Below are 25,594 nucleotides of genomic sequence, written 5' to 3'. Positions count from 1 at the left end.
TATATGAAAAAGTAGTATTCTGTCCTGAAATAAACTAATTTTACTATCCCAATTATCTGGTGTCAACAAACACAGTTTGTAATAAAGATAATACAAAGCAAGTGTTTTCTAGATTGTGAGTTTTAGAAGAATAAAAATGAGTGGTTACTTCTTCGAGATGAAGGAATTAATGTTGGTCACACTGCACATAAGAGAACTTAACACCAGCACTTAAGCCCAACTTTGCTGCAGTACTGGTGAGTGTATACACAGAAGCAGCTGTGCTGGCTTAGTCCAAAGGCCCATGTAGTTTACAATAATCAATATATTTTAATTTCCCTACCCCAACCAGCCTCTCTTGGAAGCCATAGAAATTTTCAGGAGCCCTTACTCCATGAGAGAAGTGTCAGGTTATGTGGTCATCTGCACAAGCACAAAGGAGCAGAGAGGATCAGTGACCAAGAACCAAATCAGAGTCACAGAGATGTCCAGAGATGAAGCCCATCAAGCTCAGTTACACCAGCACTCTCTGCACCCCTTCCAGACAGACTGGGAGGTCACTGCCTACAGGGAAATGGGGCTCATTATTGGGAAAGAACATCTTGGGACTGTACAAGACTTCTTATGGGGTATAACTAAAGATAAGGAAAAGGAGGGAGCGAGGAAGTTTAGGGAACAAATAGGGAAAAACAGAGGGGTTCACTGTATTACAAAGCACTCTCGCATTTCTCATCAGCCACATCTTATCCAATTCAAGAGTTCAGGAAAAGCATACTAAATTTTAAAAATTATATTGGTTTATTGGTATTTAGTTAACCAAATCTATTTATTAAATGTTGACTTTCGAGTAGCAGAACAAATTCTGAATAAATGTACCCAATTTATTCTTAATACACGCAGCTCTGCCACATCATCTTGATGAAAACTGTCTGCATCTCCTCCAGCAAAATTCAAACTAATAGACACTACTAACAGTCAGATGAAGAAATCAAAAGCTTTACAACTCTATGCAAAGCACATGTGTTGACACTAACACCAAAAAAGTAGAAAAGCCATTAATGTAAAAATCTTAAAAAGAAATACCATTCTCCTCTCCCACCCCCTCCTCCAGCTTATCCTGTCATTGGTGGGATTTTACAGAGTTAGGGAGCAGGGAGGAAGTTTTCAGGTGTTCAGTGGTGGCAAATGGAATAAAACCAAAACCCCATCCTTACCTGGCCTGTGCCTGTTTCCTGCCTCAGCAGAGAGGGAACCTCCTTGTGCCCTGCGAGATCCAACTTTGCCCCCGGTGCCACCTGGGTAGTGATAGATGACAGATGCTGAGCACAAACCCTCGAGAGCAGCTGGACAGAGAAGGGAAAAGCCAACAGATTAGTAGAGATCCTTCAGGAAGTGAAGTATCAGGTAGTAAAGTCTATTTACACAAATAAAATATGCTCGAATTGGACACCCAGTGACAAAGGCCATGGAAAAGCCTGAGATACTCAACGTCCTTTTCACCTCCGTGTGACCTCCCTCCTCCGTCCTCAGACCTCCCAGGTGCCCAGTCCTACTAGAAGGATCTGCAGGAGTAAGAACTTGTCACAGCAGGGGAAGACAGGCATTAAAAGCACTTAATCCAATTGGATGTAAATCCACAAAACCAGGTAAGATGCATCCATTGATGCCAACAGAGCTAGCCAAGGTTATCACCTCCACGAGGTCATGCCAATTGGGGGAGGTTCCTAATTGCTGGAAAAAGGGAAATACTATCTTCTTCAAGAAGGAAGTACCAGCACAGGCAGATCAACATCAACTCCCTTGAAAGGCCACACAGAAATCCTTCTGGAAGCACATGAAGTGAAAGAAGGTGTCTGGGAACAGCATACACTGATTTATCAAGAAAAATAAGTCCTTGGCAACCTCACTGCCTCCTATGATGAGATGATTTGCTCAGTGGACAAAGGAAAACAGTGGATGTTGTATATTTTGCTTTTCAAAGGATCTTTGGACATGGCCTCTCATAGAATTCTTATAGCCAAATTGGTAAGATTTGGATAGCTGGCCTATAAAGTAGGTGGAAAATGGGCTGGACAGTCAGGATCAAAGGACTGTGATCAGTACAAAGGCCAAGTGGCTGCCCATGACTAGTGGTGTCCCTCAGGGGGACAATACTCATGTCTTCATGAACTGCCTGGATGATGGCACAGAGCACCCCCAGAAATTTCCTGGGTGATACCAAACTGGGGGAAACTGTAGGGCAGGTCTTCAATGCAAAGAGAACTTGCCAGGCTGGAGATCTGGGCTGACAGGAGACTCATCCCAAAGTAAGTACTGTGGAAGTACAGAAGTATAGAAGGAAAGAAGTGGAAGGTCAAAAGGTGTTAAGGTTTTCATAATATGTAACCTACAGAGCCATTGGGAAGATAAGTGGATTTTCAAGTAGAATGAGAAAGCTAAAAGCAGAACAGGAGACAGCAATTGTCCTGAAAGGGTATAAAACTGAGAAGCAGAAATTGTGTTCAAAGATCACTTGTATATCCAATAAATAATAAAAAGTAGGAATGAAAAAAAGAAATAAAAGGATGAAGGAAAGGTAGGGAAAAAAAGCGAATCCTAGGACCTAATGTGAAAGGAAGTTATGCCAGTGGAAATAAAACGTGTTGTGGTTTTGGTAGATGTAAAGGCAAAAATCTTTTCCTTACAGTCCACAGGAGTGGGTACACCCTGAAAAAAAACCCAAGTACTTTCAAAAGAATCATTAAAAGTCAGACACACAATTTTTTTTCAAGTACATGCTTTACTACAGTAACACATTTTATGTCGCAGGTTTCCTCAAACACGTCTTTCTCAGGTCTTATTAACCAATTTTTGTTTCAATTTAATTCTCAGACACACCTGATATTCAGATTCTGCTCACCAGAATCATTCCCACTTTTTGTAGAGGATTAGCTAGCAGGACAAGGGCATATGGATATAGCTAAAGCTATGGACGAGCTGTTAGAGTATAGAACACAGCTTGTCTAGGCCGATGAGAAAATCTGAGATAGCAAGGCCATGGCAAGACTACAGTGCCCTTGTACCTGCTAGTTGGCTGGTAAACAGGACGTTGTGATCAGCAAAACAAAAGCAACTGAGAGCCACCTGTGTCAACAAAAGAAGGGAGTAAAAGTGAAATCAACATTTAAGCAAGAACCAATAATGAGCTTAGCTTTTGCAATATGTATGAGCTAATTATAAAGCCTATATTAAGCTGTTAGCAGTGATCAATAAACGAAGTTTGCTGATTCTCATATTGAGCGTCTCTCTCTTCCCTCGTAGTGACAACTTTTCACTATACTTAAGGAAACTACAGAAGATAGTTTGATCTCCTTTGGGTTTAGCAACCAATTACTGATTCACTACCACCACCTAATCCTACCTCCAAGCCACAGGAAGTCATTGACGGAGCGCAGCAGTTCCACAGCCATGTGATAATGGACCAGGGAATCCTGTAACATTCCAGCCTGTAAACACAGGTCACCCACGTGTTTCCGCATCCGGCCCTGGCAGCGCTTCTTATAGTGCCTGCAAGGGAAAGGGACAGCTCAGTCACCTGCAGGAAACACTTACTGCAGGCAAGAAACACCCAAAGTCCATTTTCTTTCCTCCTTAACAGAGATCAACATTTGTTTACTCTGAGCAAGTATCCAGTATGAGTTCTAAGCAGTATAATATGGAAAACTACCAACAATTTGAGGCTACACTGGGAAAAAAGCAAGGTATTGTGCATTTTGGCTACCCAGCACTTCTGCAGTTAGAGCCACGCACCCCAAAACCCTCCAAAGCAGGTTCTTGTAAACCACAATGAGTATTTGGCTGCCTGATATGCTGCTTTTTTGCTTTTAAGTACACCCAAAAGCTCATTGGTGGTCTTTGTTCTGCCTTTTTGCTTTCCCTCAGTAGGGAATGGATTTTCTTGTGCTTCCAGGAAGCTGTTCTTGAATAACTCCTTGGATGCTTCCCATGGAATCCGTCACATTTGGGCTCTGAGGATATTTAGGATGACTCTTCCTTCAGTTCTCCTCTGGTGGGACTGGCTGCCTGGGCCCTCTCCACACACAGCCCAGAGGTGTTGGTGGCCCAGAACCTGCTCAGGGCTCACAAACCTCCCCTGCTCTCAGTACCTTTTCCTAAAGGGATGACTCATGAAACACCACAGTCACTTCAGCAAGAGTTGACTGGCTTTCTCTTGCTACTCGTTTTTAACATATTAAAATAAATGGTGAAGTTCTCTCCAAATGAGCAGCCAAGGCCAACGAAGTCCTACTGAAAATATTAAACAGACACCTTGGTACAACTGAAAAGGCAAGTTGGGCACAAACCCATGTGATAAAGGCACTAACCTTATTATTCATTTTTTTTTAAGTAACTACCAGCTAAAGAAACTTAACAGATGCAAAGTAAGACACACTGGACTTGGAAAGCACCTCATGATTTAAGTGACAGTTGAGAACAACTCCATCAGCAATTCTGCTGTTCTCCCTCCTGCAAAAATGTTCCCTGGTAACAATGTCCTTGCTCTACCTTGTATAACTGTTTTCTTAGGGCAAAATTAAAAATCAGCTTAAATATTTTATTCATCTACCTACAATACTGCAATCCTTTTGTTCTATCAATGTCTAACTACATGAATAGAGAGGGGCATGAAAGTTCATTGTCCAAACATCACACCAGGGAAAAATAAAACCTTATTTCTTAGGGTGGTTTAAACTAAAATAAAAGCTACCCCAAAATTAAATTTAATTAGAAGAACTGATGTAGATGTCATTCTTGTTTTGTATACTTGAAGTATCTCCAAAGAATCTGGTTAAAAAGGGGTTCTAAAAATATAAAAATCATCTTGGATTGACTGTCATAGTTCTACACTTTTAGCAGATGTAGCAATACTTTTTCAGTCAAGTTCATCAGAATAGTTGTTGAACAGGTTGCCCACAGAAGCTGTGGATGCCCCATCCCTGGAAGTGTTCAAGGCCAGGTTGGATGGGACTCTGAGCAACCTGTTCTAGTGGAAGGTGTCCCTGCCCATGGCAGGGGGGGTGGAATGAGATGATCTTTAAGGCTCCTTCCCACCCAAACCATTTTGTGATCTTTCAAAAGGTTACCCAGCATGTTTGAACTCAACAACTATACACAAAAGAGAAACCCAAAAAACCCCTGGGGTAACATCTACTCTCCAGGTGCTGAATTCTTATACCCTGGAGTGAGACTTCAAATACAAGAGGAAATGTCACCACTATGGAATGATATTAGGTTTGGGGAAATGTTGTTTTTGGGGTTTTTTTGCAGCAAAGAACTTCCCAGAAGACTTGAAATAATCTGAAATTATCTCCATAACACATCTGAAGAGAATGTCTTTGTGAAGTGTGTAATGCAGAAATAAAAAAAGTATAAGGGAAACTGAGCATATGAATTGTAAGGCAGGAATAAGGATATTAATTTATCTCCTTTAGATTTTAAGGCTACAAGAAATGGCAATAATAAAAACAACTATACGTTATTAGTTTATTTGCTTTCGAAGCTCTTTGGTTTGGGTTGTTTACACCAAAGAGAAGCAACTCTTCAGCCACCAAATAATATCCTGTTCTTTGCAGCTGGTTTGCAAAAAAAGTAGTTCTTCAAGGAGATAAGGGAAAAGTAACTGATTTATATGGATGGAGGACAGAAATTTGAAAAGAGAAGATATACAGGAGCACATACAATGTCCTTATAAAAATTAAATAGAAAAGCAATCAGAACCAGCATTATTGTTTACAAGAAAATCTGGAAATTATAAAAGGAGACAAGAAGTATGTCTCCTATTGCTCTTCTCCATCTAAAAAGTTACAGATACCTCCCATATAACTGTTCCCACTTTTCTGATCTATCACATCATATTCACAACTGATGTGAAGATGTTGACATTAAATGAAGCTCTGCAACACTCTTGTTATCTTTCAGATGTGTCAAGAAACTGCAATATTTATCCTTTATTTTTCAACAAGAATGTACTTCATAGAACTTTTTAAGGAAAAAAGTAAAGAAAACTTAAAGTGAAGACTAAAGCTCCCTGCATGAACTACAGAAGGTCACCAAATCTTACCAGGATTTCAGTCTGAGCTTCGGGCTATAGAGAAATGCCTCCCTCAAAAAGTTACTTTGTAATCTTGAACTAGTATTGTAGAGGAAAGTATAAATTGTTTACAAATGAGATTTTCCTAATCTCTGCATTCCAGAATAAAAAATAAGATTGCAAGTGTTATGTATTGCTTTTAACTTTTTTTTTTACATAGACAGTGGAATTGGAGAATCACTGTTTCCTTACACAGTTGTAATTCCTTTCAAAGATGTTGACACTACACTGTTGACTGCCTCTACACTTTCAAGTAATCTCTGTGTTTATGGACAAATTAAATTTCTTATTCTCACAAATCTGTAGTTTATAAGTGTTTTTTCCAGACTTTCCAGATTGCATATGATTAAGTTCATAAACATGAGTCACACAGCAAAGGGAAAGAGATGATGTCTGACTCCTAAATCAGAACCCAATACCGGAATCATTTCGATCCCACTGCTTCACCAACAGCCCCTCCCAACCTCATTCTGCTGCTGATTTATGCAGATGTCAATATATGCAAAGTTAGAAGGCTTTTATTCACCTAGACATCAATAAACATTGCTCATACACAACACTGTTCTTTCAGAAACTCTCTTTATTTAGAGGCAAACAGATAATTTATTCCTGGTGATTTACTATTAATTATTCAAAGACTGAATTCACTCCACCTATTTTTAGGCTCTTCAAGGTGGTGCCAAGACAGGATCTACCTTCCCTGTAAGTCTTTTGTCATCCCCCTGGAAAGTATTTTCTCACTAATTATAGAGGAAGTTTGCACCAAACAAATGTATAAACTGGGTCTTAACTAGTCACTCACAATGAAGTATAATAAATTCAGCTACTTCCAGTATGTCCAAAAAGACAAATGGCAAAGATTTTATTGAAACCAAACCCTCTCTGCATAGAAAGCAAAACTTAATTGACTTCATATTTGGGAAGCCTGTTTTTTAAAAATTCCAGTATCTACAACATGGGGTCCTTAAAAGCCTGTCCAAGTGACTCATTGTTTCTTCAGTGCATACTGGGGTGCAAATCTAATGGGAAAAAATCAGACATGCATAAATACATCAGTGTAAAATGATGATCATCCATTTTAATACCTAGCTAGTTTTGCTTCACAGCTTTACCTGAAGAACCTGGTCACAAAGCTGAGAGTGAGAAGCTTATAGTTATCTTCTGATTTATTTCTTATTAAAACACTGTTTAAATATTTTGATTCTCTATTGCTGAATCCTAATCTGTTTGAGGACAGGAAGTCCATGTAATTTAACAGCTACTTCCTCTAGGATAGTTCCCTGTCATGCCCTACCAAAGCTGTTTCTATTTATTTTTCCTCTGGAAGTTCATTTTATACATTACATTTCAAAGACCACAAACCCCTTCCTGAGTGTGATGCACTCAGAAATATCCCCAAGGAAGGCAGTGCCACATAATGCAGGACCACCCATGGGATACTCCACAGTCTCAGCCACCCAAACTCCTCTTCAGAAGTTCCTCACCCCATGCAAACATACAGCTGACTACATAACCAGTTTATAAGCTTATTCTCTAATTTTAGTTGCGCTAATTTGGTACCAAACACACTCTTTATGTTCAGAATAACAACCACAATCATCACCAAGTGACCACTGCTGCTACGTCAAACTGGAGGACAACAAACCTGCTCCAGGAACCACAAAGCACAACCCGACCCCATCTCCATTTCTGCCTCATTTGCTATATAGGAAATGTGCTTTAATCCTTCATCTCCAGCTCTTTTCTAGGATCCCAGGATAATGCTAAGGAAAATTCAGAGCAATGATACTATATTTCAAGGCAGAATTTATTTACAGCCAGCAACAGGTTTGAAGGAATTTCTGGACCCCCAAAATTTGGCTAAACTTACAAACAAGAAACATGCAAAATGAATTTTCAAAAGTATTCTCATGCAAAATGCTTCAACAAAAACTTCCATCAAGGTCTACTAATTCCAGTCAGCATGCAGAGCTCCAGGAACCACCAATCATAACATTATCCAGACTTGAAAGACACAGCTACGGCGTTGGATCGACTGCCAGAACTTTCGGATTTGGAAACCAAACACAGGCAGCAAGAGCTTCATGGCTTTGGAGTTTAAAAAAGAAAGCAAATTCCAGAGGCCAGCAGCCACCTAAGCAAACTATGGGTGTCCTACAAAAAAATTCAGCATTAGTACCAAATATAATTGCCAAATGTGCCAAAAGGGGGCAACTGCAGTAGTGAGGCTCCAGCAGCAATTATTTTTGTGTGTACTGAAAAACAAACATAAAAAGCAACACTAAAGTATGCAATGAAGGCGGAGTGAGGAGGCAGGACATGGAAGAAAGCTAACTATTTTCAAATATACACAATCACAGCCTACCTTTTTAGACCCAACAACAAACTCACAGGGCAGTATGAGAGAAGAGGGGAAGGAAAAAAAAAAAGAAAGGAACAAAACAAAAATTAGAAAGACAGAGAACAGAAGGAAAATTAACAGCCACATACACATACTGAGATCATCAACTTTGATAAATCAGTGAACAAAGCCCATCTATGACACTGTGTAGAGAATCTATAAACAGCCCTATGGTCTCTCCACTCCACAGGACTAAGTGGTGCCTCGTTAAATGGATCCCAGTATTAAAACAGAGACAACCTAAGACACAAACTGATGTAACAGCATTAAAATGAGCTTATCCAAGTAGATTTATAATCATACACAAGTATGTTTAATTTTTTAGCTGAAAATAGAAATAAAATAGAAAGCTTAAAAAAGGTATCTCTGGTAAGTATGTTTTCTAATTTCCAGTTTGTAGGACCTTTGTATCATCATGAGAACATGCATTTCTAGACTTTTCCATCAGTCTCCTGGCCACTACAAATAACTATCAAGTGCAACTAATTTCAGAAACTTTTCCAATTCTCTCAGCATCCCTGTGATATTTTACCCATATTTTACAGCTGATAAACAGAGAAAAATCAACAGATTTGCCAAGATCACCTCTTGGCTGTGCCCTAGGAATTAAACCAAGGTCAGACTCCCTGTCCTACAACTTCTGTTTAACAGGGCAATCTTTCTTCCTAAGTTTTTAGGACTTAATGCCACTATTTTTCACACTTGAAGTTTCCTGCCACCCAAAAATATTCTTCTACACACATAATACAGTGAGTTTGTGTAAACTGTCATCTCAGTTCTGGGAATGGGTCTCTTCTGCTCCTTAAACAAGCAACTTGCAAAAGACAAAGATCATCCTCACTTTTTTAAGAGTCATTTTATTAGAAATGCAGTATAATAATCCATCCATCTTCCTAATTCATGAACCCTGCATCTTAAAAGAAGCCACTCCTGCTGCAATTTTTATGCAACCAAGGTAGTGACCCTCACTACAATTATTGTGCAACCCTCACTAATTGGGTGAGAGAGATCAGGTCTGGACACATAGTCCTGATCATCACAGAAGTATTAATCTCAATATTTTATGGAGAAAAGTTTCAACACACGAAGTTTGGAAGTTTAATAACTCACATGATCAGAATTACTATGTCCCATGTAACTTCTTAACATATTTTCACCTGAGGTACCAACCCAGTTCAACGGCTCCAGGTTACAGCTTCACTCCACATTTATTAAGACCTTTGATACACACTGAAATTTAACTTCACTTTTAGAAACTACAGGAAAAGATACCACTACTACTTAGGCTTATTTAGCCTAAGTAGACTTCCACAACTACAAGAAGAGGGACATATACTCTCCTATCAAAGCACAGAGTGCTTTCTCTTCCATCTATTTCATATAGAAATTTGTGCTTTTTAACTAATTGGTTGCACACTGACTGAGAGGTCAGGATTCACAATATAAAAACAAAATTAAAATGGACAGAAGGTCTATAAATAAGATCAAGGGGGCATCCTTTGCCTTCAACCCTTTAGAATTTTTCACCTATTCTAGAAAAAGCTGTTTCATTTTTCTCAATATCTCAATAACATCTTTTTTTTAATTCATTCCTTTAACTCATTACGCTGACAGACTCAAAACCAACAAAGTGGCAAAAGTTATTCTATGAGATGTTCTCATACCCACTTCCTGCACTCAGACAACCTTTAGCCCTCCCTGAACAGAACTATACATCATATCTTGCAAAAACAGAAACTAGTCTCCATTGAGAAGGTCCTTCCCAGCCCTGTATCTCCCTGGTGTGACCAATGCAGTGCTTTCCCTAAATTAGGGAATATGTCACTGCAGAAGGGAACATGCTACAACAAAATCCTGTTATTGCAACCCAAGGAACAAAATGCAAGCAATAAAAAACTCTCAAGTAGTAAAATAGTATATACCACCAGTTCACATCCAAAGACTAATGCTTGAAAATCTAAGTTAGTTTAATAAACTGATGTTAGTTCAACCCTATTCCAGGGACCTGAGTTTCTGTTTTAGAACACAGAGGCAGAGATGCATCAGGTTATGTGAAGGTGCCTACATAGGTCCCTGTGCAGAGAAGCTATAAATACATTTTCATTTAGCTTGCCCATGTTATTTACGTATAAATCCTAAATTCTCAAACAATCAGAAGTACTAACTCCACAATAAAGCTGAAGAGCTTTCTTACTATTGAACTGAACGATTAGAACATTTAACACTGTTTCCCTGGGCAGTGCAGCAAACATTTCAAGTGTATCCATTGATCCAGAGTTACTGAAAAACTGTCTGGTATTCAAACCTCCCAGCGAGGGTGTGTGCAGAGCTGAACCAGTGATTAACTCTGGATAAACCCATATGTTTACACAGCCAGGGTCACACATCTTCCATTCTGCAAAGAACTGAAGCATCACACTGCATCTGTCTGAACTCAGTGCAACAGCATAAAATATCTCCTTGGACACGTGTGGATACACACACTGCTGTCACTTGAGCTCCTCACCAGTTCAGAACTTCACAGGAAAAGTTCACCCACAAGCTACAGCACTGCTCAGAAATAAGTCACTTATCTAAGAAACTGATTTCCAAAGCACGATACTTAATGACACAACTGAACAGTATAATTCATTCTGATTTGGAGATTCTTGGCCAAAAAGATGTCATTTTCTTAGCTAACTGGAACAGGAAATTTTCATTACATTCAACAAAAATTCATTCAAACTGAGTAATTAAAGCCAAGATTCTAAAAGGGCTTGACTACTCTACAAAACTTTATCACCTACATACGAAAACCAGCAACATAATAATTTATACTGATAATGAAAACTGAATGGTGCATGGACAAACCAAGGGATAACACTGGGTAGCAGGTCAGACCCAGCTCAACTTCTCACCAAGAGGAGCAGGAGCAGGGCACAGAGATACTTCAGGCAACCAGAGATAATATAACAGAGGGCTTCAAACTAATTAGAAACCTGAAATGCTTTCTTCCAGTTTCCAAGGCCAGGACTAACTGTGTAGGCAGAGCTGATTAATGTGATCCAAAGCCTTGACAAACCTGCCTGGACAGCTCTGGAAAACCCTGCTTTTTACACACAGTAACAACAACTGTTGGCAACCCTCACAGTACAAGACAGAGATGAACAACACTATTCCCATGCACACTTTGTATTTTGATAGGGATTCCACACCTCTGTCCTTGCCAGAACAAATGTGGTTGCTTCCATCCTTTGGATTTGCCTGCAAACAGCCAAATCAAACAGATTTTGCACTGCCTGTAGCTGGCTAACCAGAATTACTAATCCCTTGCACAAGAACATCATAATGCAAATGAGGAGGAAGGAAAGATGTTGGGGGGGGAACCAAATAAAACTCTTAACATACACAAAACCAAAGAGAAAGTTGTAGCAAACAGGTAGCAAAACAAGACAGGTCAAGAATAACAAATAATTAAATAAATAAAAAAGAAATACAGGGAAAGATGCTGGATTTAGTCACCGGAATAAACAGCCACTGTTTCATAGGATGAAAAAGTAGACAGAGGTTTAGGGGAAAAATACAATAAGTAGGATTAGTAAAATACTACTCAACATAATAAAAAATTATTTTCATCAATGTTGAGGTTTTTAATTAATACTGTATATCTATTAACTATTGCTTTCTACCAAAAAGTCTCATTAGAGAAGAAGATTCTGCTGTTCAACCTGTTCCTGTGACTTCTTCCTACTACTTGATTAGCTTCATGAATTAAATATATATATAAAACAAGCTCAGAACATCAAATATGGTGAGACCACAAATTAAGTTCTCTTAAACTACAGCAGACAGACACAGTAAGATCTGGGCACAACCTCTGTTGTAACAAGGTACACTCTGTCCTTTCTAAGAGGCTTATCCTGAAGGCTGGCAAGTGCCACAGGTGGGTTTTTTCTAAGACCTGCAAGCTGACAAAAGTAGCTGCTTACCTACTATCGGTGTCCAGACCTACAAAATCCTTCTTCTCAAAAGGAACACAGAGGAGCGGGATCTTGTCTCCAGACTTATCAGTGGCCCTGTCAAGCCGCTTTGACTCCAACACTATGAAGAGGGACTCGATAAAATCTTCAATTCTCTTCTCCACAGTCTCACATTCATCATAACTGGGATAAAACGCCACATCCGTGCGGGGCTGCTCCGCAATCTCTCCTTGAAGCCCAAAGACAAAGAGCCGGGAATCATAGAGGGTAGAACCATACATTTCCTTATGAAGATGGAATTTCTCGAAAGTCTGAGGCCATTCCTTTGCAGAGGAGCAGTCTGTAATCGTGATCAGCCCCACGACCTTGCGGTGTGTCTGGAAATCCCCCCACTCGTTGTTCTCCGGGGGATAGTGGTGCCTGTAGCGGATGTACAGCACGCGCTGCGAGTCGCGCACGTTGACTTGGCTCACAGCTGAAATCCGCTTGTAGATCCTGAAAAAGCTCTCCTCAGGGACAATGCCAATGGGCTGAACCACGACCAGGAGGGTCTGATGATCCTCAGCACACTGCATGTAGTCAGGAACACTCATTTTGCACCAACTGCAGGCCAGTAAAAGAAAAACATGTATTATTTTTTAACATTCAGAGTACATGGGGCTGCTGAAGCGAACCAGGACTTTGATGCTAAACATTTCTGCATCCTGAATATATGTGCTACAACACTAATATTTCCATCATCATTTTGCTAAATCTTCAACCGTGCAGCCAACACAAATCTGTAAATTACGTTTTTCTGACTCAATGCTGCTCCCTGTGCAGCTACACAAGACAGCTCACACACGGGGTAGCAGAGTCTCCACCACAACCAGAGAGTAGAAGCACCACCTCAGAAGATCCTGTCAGACTCAGGCTCTCCAGTCCCATTTCCTTGGGGAAATATGGAAAATTGTGTGGGGTGAGATGTAAACAGACACCAAACAGGAATGACCCAACTTTACACGGCTGTCAGTGCTTGCACACAGCCAGGGGAGAGGAAAATCAGTACCAGAATACTTATTCTTGAGAAAAAGTGAAGTCTGCTTTCTCAAAACACATGTAGGGAAGGACCAGACACCGTTTTCTACTTTTATATTTAACTATTTAGAATTCCTTCTCCCCTGAGCTCTCTGACTACTGCAGCTGGGTCTTAAACGAAGACATGCATCGCTGAGCCCTCACATCTCTGAGACCTCCTGGACCGCACAGATCCCTTGGTCAACTTCACCTCCAAAGCATCCCCTAAAACGCACACAGGACCGAAAAACACAGATAAAGCTACGAAACCTCCACAAAAATAAACAAAGAGAAAAACAAACAAACAAAAAACAACTACACAGCCCGGCTTTGGACTGTCACTATCCCTCTCCCACAGTAGTGCCCGGGGTCTGCCCAGCAGCCTCCTTCCCAGGGGAGCAAACCTGTTACCAGGGGACAGCCCCGTCCACACGGTTCCCAACCGGGTGGACACCGAGGGAAGGTGGGAGCTCCCCCCTTTCCCTCTCCCCGGGGCAGATCTCGCGCTGGGCCGGCGAAGTTCAGCAGGGAAAATAAATGAACCGCAAAAGAGCCAAGCGCAGCCCCGCTGGGAAGGGGCTGAGGGGCACCGAGAGGAGCAAGGGAGCTGCTCTGGAACGGGGGGACGCGGCTGTCGGTGCTGACCGGGCAGGGGCACTCACAGCCGGGCAGGGGAACTCACAGCCGGGTAGGGGAACTCACAGCCGGGCAGGGGAACTCACAGCCGGGCAGGGGCACTCACAGCCGGGCAGGGGCACTCACAGCCGGGAAAGGGCACTCACAGCCGGGGCAGGGGCACTCACAGCCGGGACAGCCGGGACAGGGGCTCTCACAGCCGAAAAGGGGCACTCACAGCCGGGGCAGGAGCCGCCCCGCTCCCGCTGCCGCCGGAACTGACGGCAATGGCCGCTCCCGCCCCGCATGCGCGGGGCGATGGCGGGAGAGCCGTGAGGGGAGAGCGGAGCTCGCCCGGTGCTGACGCCGCCCGCGGTTCATCTCCCGGCGCTTCCACGGGGAGTCCGCCTGTGCCTGCGAGCATCAGGCGTTCCTCCAAGAGGAATGCGTTAAAAGGAGTGAACGAGTGATCGATTCACCCGGGTGGTGAATCTCAGCCGGTTATGAAAACTTCAGGGACTTTGGCAGTGGTGGCCGAAAGTGAGCCTTCCTGGAATTCCCAAGTCCCGAAATTGGTCTGGTGTCATAGAATCGTAAAGTCATCAAGGTTGGGAGAGACCTTTAAGATCATCTGTCAACCCAGCACTGCCACTGTAACCCCTAAACCACTAAACCATCACACAGCAGCAGATCCAGACGCCTTTCAAACACGTCCAGGGATGGTGACTCCGCCACCTCCCTGGGCAACCTATCCCAATGCCTGACCACACTAACAGTGAAAAAAAAAATTCTATTATCTAATCCCAATCTCTCTTGTCTCACCTTAAGGCTATTTCCTTTTGTCCTGTCATGGCAGAAGGCACCGGCCCCCACCTCACTATAACCTCCTTTCAGGTAGTTGTAGAGAATGAGATCCCCCCTGAGCCTCCCCAAGAACAGAAAGGGTCCTCCTCTGAGAGGACTTCTCAGAGTCATGTAGCTTAAAGGGAAAAATCGTGAGGACTCTGGAGGTATGAGCCCCGCGTGAGAGCTCAGGTGCATTTCTAGTGGACAGCCAAGTCCACCACCAAACCATGTCCCCAAGTGCCACATCTATATATCTTTTAAATATCTCCAGGGATGGTGACTCCACCACTGCCCTGGGCAGCCTGTTCCAATACTTGACCAACCTTTGGTGAAGAAATTTTTCATAATACCCAATCTAAACTTCTCCTGTGACCACCTGAGGCCATTTCCTCTTGTCTTATTGCTTGTTACTTGGGGGAAGAGACCAACTGCCACCTCGCCACAACCTCCTTTCAGGTCTCCTCAGCTACTGTGGCATGAGCTATGGGCTCCTGGCAGGTCTCTCCACTCCCCTCAAGTTACCCCATTTTGGGAGACCAGGGAAAAATCAACAGCAGGAAGGAGCTGAACAAGCATTAGCCTTGACCTTCAGCTGGCTTCCAAGAAATGAGTAACATTTCCCAGAGGAAGAGGAGAAGGGGAATGGCAGCACAAGCTGGACTTGGAGGACCTGGAGGCTCAGGTGGAGGCTGACGGAGCCCACCAGCAGCATGGCCAGAGAGGGATGGGGTGTGTTCAGCCTGGCCACTCACAGCTTCCCTTCTCCTGCCAGGGGCATTTGCTGCTTGGGAGGACGTCAGAGACAGAAAGGAGCCAAAATCTCCCTGAGCAAGAGAAAAGAGAAGCCCCTGGCAGAACACAGGGGCTCAGTCTGGTCAAGGGACAAGTACACTCAGCAGGAGCCAGGATCAGGCAGCAGGATCAGTGCAGGCTGTGCACGGGCAACTACACCTGGCAAGCTCTCAGCTGGCAGCGTGGCAAAGAGGAGCCACTACTAAGGGCCCATGCAAAGTACCCAAAATTCCACTAAAAACCGAGCAGAGCCCCACAGAGCTGTGCCTGCAGGTTCATCTGCACAGCTGGAATGCTGGAGCAAAGCTGAGGTGGTCAGTGAGCACCCACGAACCAGCTGAGAAGGCGAAACCAGGTTTAAAAATTCTGTCAGGAATGAAAACCAATGAAGGCAGCGACAGGCAGGCGGCAGGTTGGTGCTCCTGGTTCATTTCTGCAGCCAGGGAAAGTTCATTAACAGCCCTCGTGTGTCTGTGCAGAGAAATCTCTGAACTCAGTAAATAATTCCTGTCACCCCCAACAGCCAGAGAGCACCAGGGGAGGAAAGAAGGAACCTGGAAGTCCCGGATGTGGGGCTCAAAGGGGGACATGTTACAGCAGAAGCTGTTTCAGAAAGGGGAATATGCAGAGAATAAAACCAAGCAATTATTCTTCACAGCACACAGAGGATGCAAGTCAGTGCTAAAATCATCATTCTTGTGTATGGAGTTACACAGGAAAAAGAACAAACTACAAAGAGAGGCCACTGTTTCTTTTATATATGGTGGGCTTGGGCCATTGCTCCCAACACCCTCCCTGGGTCTCCACAGCTGCTATGGCCTGAGCTGGTGCGTTTCTCCTCTCCCCTCAGGTTCCCCCAGTTCAGGAAACACTCTCTGTGCCCTGTGCTGGAGCTGCTGATGGTGCAGGCACAGGGGCTGCTCACCTACACCTTTAACTAGCGTGAGCCAACTTAACATGAATTCAAAGATGATAGAGATGATGCAATTTTCAGATAGAGCAGTTCTGTGAAATTCAGAAAGAATACAAATCTAGGAAGCTTCTGGAGGGAAGATGGTGTGTTCAAACTTGGCCAAATTTAGGATAGAGGGGACAGAAAGTGATGGTTTTAAATAAAGAACATAACTAGTTTTCTCTCACAGAATTTTTGCAGGAATGTAACTTGGAGCATTTCTCCCAGGGCAGTGATTTATTTCTACATTTATTTCTACAATACTGATGTTATCAGTAACAAATGCAGTGTCAGCAAATGCTAACACCATCACTCCCTTCCTTCTTCTTCCCCAACTTCATATGCTGAGCATGATGTCCTATCATCTGGAATATCACTTGGGCCAGTTGGGATCAGCTGTCCCACCTATGTCCCTTCCCAACTCTTCGTGCACCCCCAGTTCACTCGCTGGGGGGGTGAGGTCAGAAGCAGAAAAGGCCTTTCCTCTGTGTAATGTTACAGAAGGAATTTGATTGACTGTGATTTTCCCTCTGAATACTCTCATTTAGCATTAGTGGCTCAGTATTAGTAGCTGAAGTCGCTGAAGCCTTAGGCCACAGGAGCTGACCAAGCATAAACTTTTTGATAAAACTAATGCTGCTAACAAAGAGCTGACTGAATTCAGAAGATGTGAGAGGAGTGGAGAAGATAAGGACCAAGGAGACAATTCCAAGAGAATGAAGTCACTCCAGAAGAAGGCCAGCCCAGTAACAGTGAAAAACAGTACGACATCAAGAGGCCATGGACCAGAATTGAGTGATTGGACTTGGACATCAGGTGATGGGTGATTATGGGTATAATTGAGAGGCATGAACAAGGGTGGGAGTCCCTCTCTGGAGGCACCCAGATCAAGCTATAACTTAAGAACTCAGACTTTGCTTTCTTAGTAGGATCCTGTTACAGTGGCCGGTGTGTGTAAATCCGTAACAGTGAGCACTGCTCAGCAACAATGGAAACATCCCTGTGCTATCAACACTGTTTCCAGCATAGATCCAAAACACAGCCCCATACCAGCTACTGTGAAGAAAATCAACTCTATGCTAGCCAAACCCAGCACAATTATTCATAAATCTGCCCTCCAGCATTGCTAGATGGTTTTAGTGACATTTTTTGACAGCGCTTTATTGTTGTTTCACTTCTTCCCTACAAGACAAAAATGTGATATGACAATATCATCTTTAGAAGATAATTTAGATTGTGACTGTGTAAACACTCTGTTCTAGAAATTTCTCACTGCCATTAAGCTACTCAGTCTCCTGAGATCCTCCAAGATGAAGGTATGAAGAATGTTCTGTATAATTCCAAATGGTAGAACAACTCTGGATAGAAGTTGCCTAAATGTGTATCTGTCGTAAGTGGAAATGGAAGATTACACATAGTATTGACCGCCTAAAAGCTTGGCTCCTCTTGATTGATTTTTGCTTTTGAATATCTTCATTGCTGCAGCTTTTCTAATGGAGGAACTCCTACAGTGAGAACCTTACCTACAACTTCCACATGCTTAGGTATCTTCCAGCAACCATTGACAGTTCAACCACTTTCTGTTTGCATTTGTGCATTAACATATAATTTACCAACTGCTCAGATTTATCTCATATTTGGCATGTGACACAAGGTTCTTATCCCATCAATCAGATTCCCTCAGAATACCTTTTTTTTTTTTGCATCGTGCAAGAAATACTTCTGCTTTGTCATGAATTTGTCTGTTTTCATTGTTTCTAAATGTTGCTTTTGTATCACTCTACTGCAATTTCAAAGAATGCTGCTGCAGAGGTTAATTTCTTTTTTTGCACTATGCATCTTCTGCTGGACACCTCTTTCTTTTAATATAACACATTAATTATGTCTGTGCCAACTACTTTGGTGACAGGGGCAGGTTTTTCCCTAATCCAGCACTTATCCACTGTTCTTTACCCAATAAGAGTGATTTTTTATTTTTTTTTTTTAATTACAGATCATAAGTAATTAAATATCTAATTATTGACTTCTTAAATGTGTATGAATTGGTTTTAAATTGTCACTCAGCAACACAGTGGCCTAAAATTGAGCCCTGGGAACTCCAGGGTGGACTGACCACCAGCCTGATGTAACCCTGTTCACTAAACTTGCTGTTTCTCCAACAGAGAAAGCTACTCCAATAGAGCTACTGCTCTCAGTAGCTTTTGGGAATTCAGCAGACACTTTACCCAGATTCTCATCTTTGGGGCATTTTGATTATATCAGGTTTATAATTATTTTTCTTTTCCTATAATCCAATGAAGTTTGACACAGAGGTACTTTTCAGTAATTCACCATCCTTTTCTGCTTTCAGGTACCTCACTAGTACATCTGAATAAATTCTCCTAATTTGAGCAGACTGTATATTGGAGCAGCAAGTTTTCCTTTGCCATTGCTGTATTCCCCCCATAGCACAGGACACAGGTAAAATCAGTACATTAGGAAGTAGTAGTTTTTATGCAAATTACCAGAGGTGATATTTATTTTACCTGTATTCTCTGTCAGGTTTAACAAAGAATTCTTAATAACAACACCCATTCAGTTCTAATTCAAGAGAATTAATTCTAGCTTTATAGGTTTGTTTGTTTTAATTAGGAACAAGTTGGATCCCATTACTGGTATGACATTAGTTTTGCAATTACAAATTATGCTAAAGATAAATTATTAAATATCAGTAATATTGCAGTATCATGGTGTTCTCTTATGCTATACAGCCACACCATGATTCTGGCTCCTGCAAGTCCTAATTCTGTGTCCAAACAGCTCAATACCCTCAGAAATCTTGGTAGTTCAATGGGGGTTTATATGTCTATTGAAATCATGAAAGACCCCAGCAGTATTTACAAGAAATTTTCTGTCAGAGTAATGTCAGCTGTTTCCACAAGATGTCACAAGACACTAAAGATCAAGGAAGAAACTAAGCCTTGCAGATATCCATGTAGCATCCTAGAATATTGTGCTTCCCTTCAGACATAACTTCAACAGAATGGCCTCACAGAAGGTGTAACCTCAAAGGAATTACACTGCCTGAGAGATATAGATTATCTGCAATAGAGAACTTTAAATGATGTGCCCAAATATAGTAATTTTGGAACTGTATCATCGTATTATCCTTGCACCAAGGTGCTTACAACTGCTTATGGTGCTGTGTTTTATTAATAAATCCGTATTATCTGTACTCTTGTCCTTATGTACTGGGTAAAGTCTATATAAGATAGCAACATTCAGTCAAGAAACTCCCTCTGTTTTTCATTTAATGTGCTTCTTTATGGGTACATCTCTTTCTGCCCTAAATTCTATTGAATTATTATTGTGTATTCTGGAAAAGCTCCTGCTCTTCCCTCTCATACTAAGAGATAATTTAGTGGCATTAGCAGACTTCTGACCAGGCTTGTTGTTCGTAAAGTACATTGGAAACTTTTTTATTGAGGCCATTAATGAATTGATGTAAACTATGCGTCACCAGTCCTGGAAGTGCTCACTCGCTCCCTGTGGGAGCCAACAGCCCTCATCCAAACAGGCACAGATGAACTTCTGGAGCCAATGCTCCCAACAGCAAAGCCCATCCACAAGCACGTTACAACCTACACAGCAGGCACACGAGGTAAATACGGGGAATGTGTTAATAATGAAGATGCAGCCCCATCATCACTTAATAGTTTACATGTGTCCTCTACACACCCACACAACCTCCAAGGAGTGCCAGGATGACCAGGCACATTCCCTGCTACTGCACTGCAGCAGCAGAGGCGTTGAGCAGCCTGTAACTACAGTTTGGATTAACAACTTTGGAGCCACTGGCCTATAATTGGGATACATGCAGGAGGTGCATGGTTGCCATTAAAAATTAATTCCCAACGCTCATGTACCAGCCTGGGGCTGAGGAGCCATGTCAAGGGGGTGAGGAAGGGAAAGCCCCAAGGGGGGCCAGCAGGACCCCATCCAGGGAGGCCCAGGGGCGGCTTAGGGAGCTGAGGGTGTTTAGCCTGGAAAAAAGGAAGCTCAAGGGGGACTTTATTGTTCTCCACAACTACCTGAAAGGAGGGTGTAGCCAGGCGGGGATCAGGCTCTTCTCCCACCTAGCAAGTATTAGGGTGAGAGGAAACGGCCTCCTCAAGTTGTGCAAGGGGAGGCTGGACATTAGGAAGAATTTCTTCACGGAAAGGGTAGATAGATATAGGAATGGGCTGCTCAAGGAGGTGGTAGAGTCACCGTCCCTGGAGGTGTTTAAGAAAGACAGGACGTGGCACTTAGTGCCATAGTCTAGTTGACATGGTGGTGTTCGGTCATAGGTTGGACTCGATGATCTCAGAGGTCTTTTCCAACCAGAATTCCAGTCTTTTCCAACAGAATTCTGTGATTCTGAGAAGCCTCCGAAGCCTCAGCGCGCCCGGGACCCGCGTTCCGCCCGCCCCGGGGAGGCGGAGCCGGGGGGGCTGGTGGTCCCTGTAGTCCCTTCTGTCGGGAGCTGTAATCCCGGGATCAGGCCGGTCCCGCTGCAGGGAGCTGTAGTCCCAAGAAGGTCCCTGTGTTTCAGGGGGCTGTACTCCCGGGATCGGCGCCGTCGGGAGCTGTAGTCCCGGTGTCGGTGCCGTAGGGAGCTGTCGGGAGCTGTAGTCCCGGGGTCGGTGCCGTAGGGAGCTGTCGGGAGCTGTAGTCCCGGGATCGGCGCTGTCGGGAGCTGTAGTCCCGGGGTCGGTGCCGTAGGGAGCTGTCGGGAGCTGTAGTCCCGGGGTCGGTGCCGTAGGGAGCTGTCGGGAGCTGTAGTCCCGGGGTCGGTGCCGTAGGGAGATGTCGGGAGCTGTAGTCCCGGCTCAGCCCCGCCTACACGTCCCGGCGGGCCGAGATGGCGGCGCGGCTGAGCGAGAACCGTCTGGTGTCGCTGCCCCTGTCGCGGATCCGCGTCATCATGAAGAGCTCCCCGGAGGTGTCCAGCATCAACCAGGACGCGCTGTTCCTCACAGCCAAAGCCACGGTACCGCCGCGCCCTCCCCGCTCCCCCTGCCCCGGCCGAGGGGCCTCTGCCGCCGGAGGGTTCGCGCTGCCCCCGGGCCGCGCTCCCGCTGCCCGCTCCCCGCATCGAGACTTGGAACCAAACCCTGGCCCTCAGCTTCCCCGACATTAGAATCATAGAGTGGTTTGGGTTGGAAGGAGACCTGGAAGATCAGGGACATCTTCCACTAGACCAGGTTGCTCCAAGCCCCGTCCAACCTGGCCTTGAAACACTTCCAGGGATGGGGCAGCCACAGCTTCTTCTGGGCAAACTGGGCCTCATCACCCTCACCACAGGGAAGAATTTTTTTTCCTGATATCCAGTCTAAACCTACTTTTTTTTCAGTTTGAAGCCATTCCCCCTGTTCCTGTCACTACAAGCCCGTGTAAACACCCTTGCCCTGTCTGTCCTGTAAGTTCCCTTTGGGTACTGGACATCCCTGAGTCTCTGCACTGAGTGCCCACTGTCTGTGTGGTTAAACATGGTGCTTCTGCCTCGAGAGAGGGATCAACTATATACGTGAATTCTTAGCTTGACTATTTGTTTTTGTTTTCTCTTTGTTTAGGAGCTTTTTGTTCAGTATTTGGCTTCATACTCCTACAAACACGGCAGAGGGAAGGAGAAGAACGCTCTGACTTACACTGACCTGTCTCATACAGCAGAAGAGTGTGAGACCTTTCAGTTCCTTGCAGGTATTGATGTTACAAGGACAAATCCACTGTGTGATTTAGACAATGAAATCTTGGTCTTAATGCATTGTTTTGTGAGGACCCAGTTCTGCTGCTGGTCACTGATCTCCTGTATAGCATTCAACTGGAACTCATAAACTACATCGCTGAAAACATTTCTTTGTGAATGGGGATTTTTCTTCTGCCTCTAAATTATACAATTATACTATAATTAGCATATTGCCTTAAGCATTTCTTAAATTACAATTCCATTGAAAGCTTTCAGCCCATAAAAGAAGATCATTGCACATCTTTAGGTGAGAAGTTACGTGGACCAAAAGTGGCACACACAGAAATCTGTAAGTTTTGAGCAAAAGGGCTTCATTGTATGGTCCCTCTGTCCTTTTAGATATATGTACACGTATGTACATGCAGTTTTTACTGGTGCTTGGATTTGTATTGTAACACTGAGCTCAAAGGTGCTCCTAATCCAGTCTTTCTCTGGGTTCCCCGTGGACATATTTCCAGAGCACACAGTTCTGCTTTGTCTCAGGTCCATTACTGCCCTGAACAAGTATCTTAATGAAAAAAAAACCCACACCAAAACAAAACATTTTTACAGGGTATAAATTGGAGAGCTGGCTTGTTGGATCCAGGCAGCTGAGCACTCTATTTTACATCAAATAAATAATGCACATCAGCAGACAGTAAAGACAGTTGCCAGTAATGAGTCGTAAAATATATTCCTTATCTTTGGTTACTTGTACTGTAAGTGGGTAATTCCCTGTTACTCTTACAGCTGTATAGGTCAGATTGTTTTACCTGATTATTCACTTGAGCTTTGTTAAAAATACTAATATTTATTTTTTACTTCATTTCATTAGTGATTTGGATGCAACAGTATTAATGAGGCAATGTAAGTGTTCAAAACTGACTATAAAAGCAACAATTCTACCTTCCAGATATCTTGCCAAAGAAGATCCTAGCGAGCAAATACCTAAAGATGCTTGAAAAAGAGAAACGAGATGGAGAAGTGGGGGAAGGACATGAAGAGGATGAGGAGGAAGAGGATGAAGATGAAGCTGTTGGTGACAGTGTTGGATCTTAAGGCCAATGGAGAATTGCTTCATAGTTGATCCACTTTCTGTTGTATAAAGGATGTTTTTGTGACTGAGAATCCAGATGCTGGATATATTTATACACTGAGCCATCTGCTTTTGCTTTAAGAAGTTTAGAAATTGAACTTTATACCTTTTGAAGAATGGGATTCTACCCTCAGAAACATGGCGGGGTAGGAGGACACAGTGTAAATCTGACAACAGAGCTTGCTCAGATGATTTAAAATTATTTTTCAGACAATCAGTACCCAAATTTAAAATTTCTTACAGGCAGCTTTCAGTCCAACTGCTCCAAAAGTGGACCAAGTCCATTAAATAAGTCTTTAAAAACAGCTACTTCTGTGATGCAGCCTAGACACCATGTGGGCACCAAAACAGGGTTGAGGAGATCCATTACAAGGGCTAATGAGGTTCTGCAGTTGTGGTGGTAAATGTCTTAGAAAACGATGTAAATATGTACTTCTAGGACCTTTTTCTCTCATGAACTCTATTTCTGCAGTCTCTTCTTCCAAAATGCACATTGAAGTCTTACTAGACGTGAATTCCTGAGAGTGAGCAACTCCTTTGCCATTGGAGTGACAGAGCTGGATTTTTCACTTGGTTGTTTTGTGGTTTATTTTGTTTTGGTTTTGTTTGTTTGGGGTTTTTTTACAATAGAAATGGCAACTGCCCTGTGTGGAACTTTACATGCAACTTTCTAAAATAAATGTTTTGTATGAAAACTGACAGTTGGTGCAGAAACTTTCTGTTCTTTCCAGCTTCAATCATGACCAGTGTAGTAATGTTTGCAGAGAGTCATGGTCAGTCATTGAGAGAGAAATAACCAAGATCTCTTCCCCCAGGTGTGGAGAATGCCCCAGGTAAGAATGGGAATGTTATTAGAGAACAGGACCTCCCACTCTAAAAAAACTGGGCAGTGACCTGCCCTGAATCAGTCAGGAATTTGTTGTCTCAACACCCCATTTTGGCTGGCATGGTAAAGGGAACTGTCCTTCCTGTCAGGATGACCCCAAATGCTTCTCTCGGGTTGAAGACACACTAAACTCTTAAAACACAGGGCAGAAAGCTCCAGCAGCCCCATAATCCAACACACTCCAGACTGGTGCTAGGAAAGCACAGTGGAGGTTAGGCAGGTAAGAGCAGGCACTGGCAGAGGAGCAAAGCTGCTGAGCCACACCAGAAATGCTATTTTAAAAGATCAAAGGATGTTCCACTACAAAAACTTCCCTAAGTTGCCATAAATGACAATGGTATTGTACCAGGAATGCTGCAGTGAGTGCTGAGTGATGCTGGATCCCTAGAGAAGTTCCCAAGTGGGTTTATGTTAAACTACTCCATTGTTGAAAGGGTTGTTTGGTGCGTTTTTTTTCTTTTAATGTTTTTATTAAAAGTGCATGGAGATCTGTGGGAAACTGAGCATGGAATGCTGTCTGTTGCGGGAAGGGGGTGCCAGCAGCAGGATGTGCCAGTTTTTTTGGAAAATAAAAAAAAAAAGTACTTGCACATCTGGCCCCAAGGTCAACCCTCCACAACCAGAAATGCCAAACCAGCCCATTAACAAGAGGCACTACATTCCAAGTGGGATCAGATGTGCACAGAGACTGACCCAGACACTGGGACACCAGGAGAACATTTCAAGTGACACTTCCCAGTCCACCCTTATCCCTTGCAGGAAGTGAAGAGCCACATCCACAAGCTGCAGCTACAAAACACATAATTGAACATGAACTTCCTCAAAAGTGACCAAGTATCTTCACCTGTTTGAGGTGTTCAGGGCTTTTAGAGATGGAACACAGGCTAGGGGACACTTTGCAGGGTGAATCTATTATTATATATTTCTATCTTCCCCCCCTTCCAGTAATGGCTTGTGAAGTCCTTCCCACCCCCAGCCAAAGCTGCTCAAAGAAGATGAAACTTCCTAAGCTTCCAAAAAAATGACAAAAGGACTGTGGTTACTAAGTATAAATCACCATATTTCATCCCTCTTAGAAGTTTCCTGTGGGATGATGAACATATTCTGTGAATTACTGAGGCCACAAGAACGTGCAC

At 43.1% G+C, this 25,594-nt stretch overlaps 2 protein-coding genes across 10 annotated transcripts in view; one reads left to right on the top strand and one right to left on the bottom strand.

Moving 5' to 3' along the window:
• TRAPPC9 (trafficking protein particle complex 9) overlaps positions 1-14,440 on the bottom strand; it is a 457,529-nt gene extending 443,089 nt beyond the window's left edge. For 4 of the 9 annotated variants that reach the window (XM_027645592.1, XM_027645594.1, XM_027645599.1 and 1 more), the window contains exons 1-4: positions 14,288-14,426; positions 12,479-13,072; positions 3,380-3,525; positions 1,194-1,322 (exon numbers count right to left, since the gene is read on the bottom strand). In XM_027645592.1, the coding sequence (XP_027501393.1) occupies positions 1,194-1,322; positions 3,380-3,525; positions 12,479-13,062 (859 nt within the window). In that variant the 5' untranslated portion in view covers positions 13,063-13,072; positions 14,288-14,426. Of the gene's footprint in view, positions 1-1,193; positions 1,323-3,379; positions 3,526-12,478; positions 13,073-14,227; positions 14,266-14,287 lie in introns of those variants that run through there. The other 5 variants (XM_027645595.1, XM_027645596.1, XM_027645593.1 and 2 more) reach the window with 5 other exon arrangements.
• A 7,123-nt stretch (positions 14,441-21,563) lies between these two features.
• Positions 21,564-24,271, top strand: CHRAC1 (chromatin accessibility complex subunit 1). Its single transcript, XM_027645747.1, has 3 exons — positions 21,564-21,741; positions 22,325-22,451; positions 23,390-24,271. Exons 1-3 carry the CDS (start codon positions 21,613-21,615, stop codon positions 23,533-23,535), a joined length of 402 nt encoding a protein of 133 aa, XP_027501548.1. The 5' UTR covers positions 21,564-21,612; the 3' UTR covers positions 23,536-24,271.
• The last annotated feature ends 1,323 nt before the right edge of the window (positions 24,272-25,594 follow it).

Source organism: Corapipo altera, unplaced genomic scaffold, assembly GCF_003945725.1.
Source record: "Corapipo altera isolate COAL_440 unplaced genomic scaffold, ASM394572v1 51, whole genome shotgun sequence".
Taxonomy (NCBI): Eukaryota; Metazoa; Chordata; class Aves; order Passeriformes; family Pipridae; genus Corapipo; species Corapipo altera.
The sequence above is the reverse complement of the archived record's forward strand: the minus strand, read 5'-3'. Positions and strand labels throughout refer to the sequence as shown.

What these genes read in the sequence shown, in the direction of transcription:
- CHRAC1 (XM_027645747.1), top strand. Translation starts at nt 21,613, where the DNA reads ATGGCGGCGCGGCTGAGCGAGAACCGTCTGGTGTCGCTGCCCCTGTCG. An exon ending in TCCTCACAGCCAAAGCCACG is followed by an intron (nt 21,742 to 22,324) that starts GTACCGCCGCGC and finishes CTCTTTGTTTAG; the next exon opens with GAGCTTTTTGTTCAGTATTT. An exon ending in GACCTTTCAGTTCCTTGCAG is followed by an intron (nt 22,452 to 23,389) that starts GTATTGATGTTA and finishes TCTACCTTCCAG; the next exon opens with ATATCTTGCCAAAGAAGATC.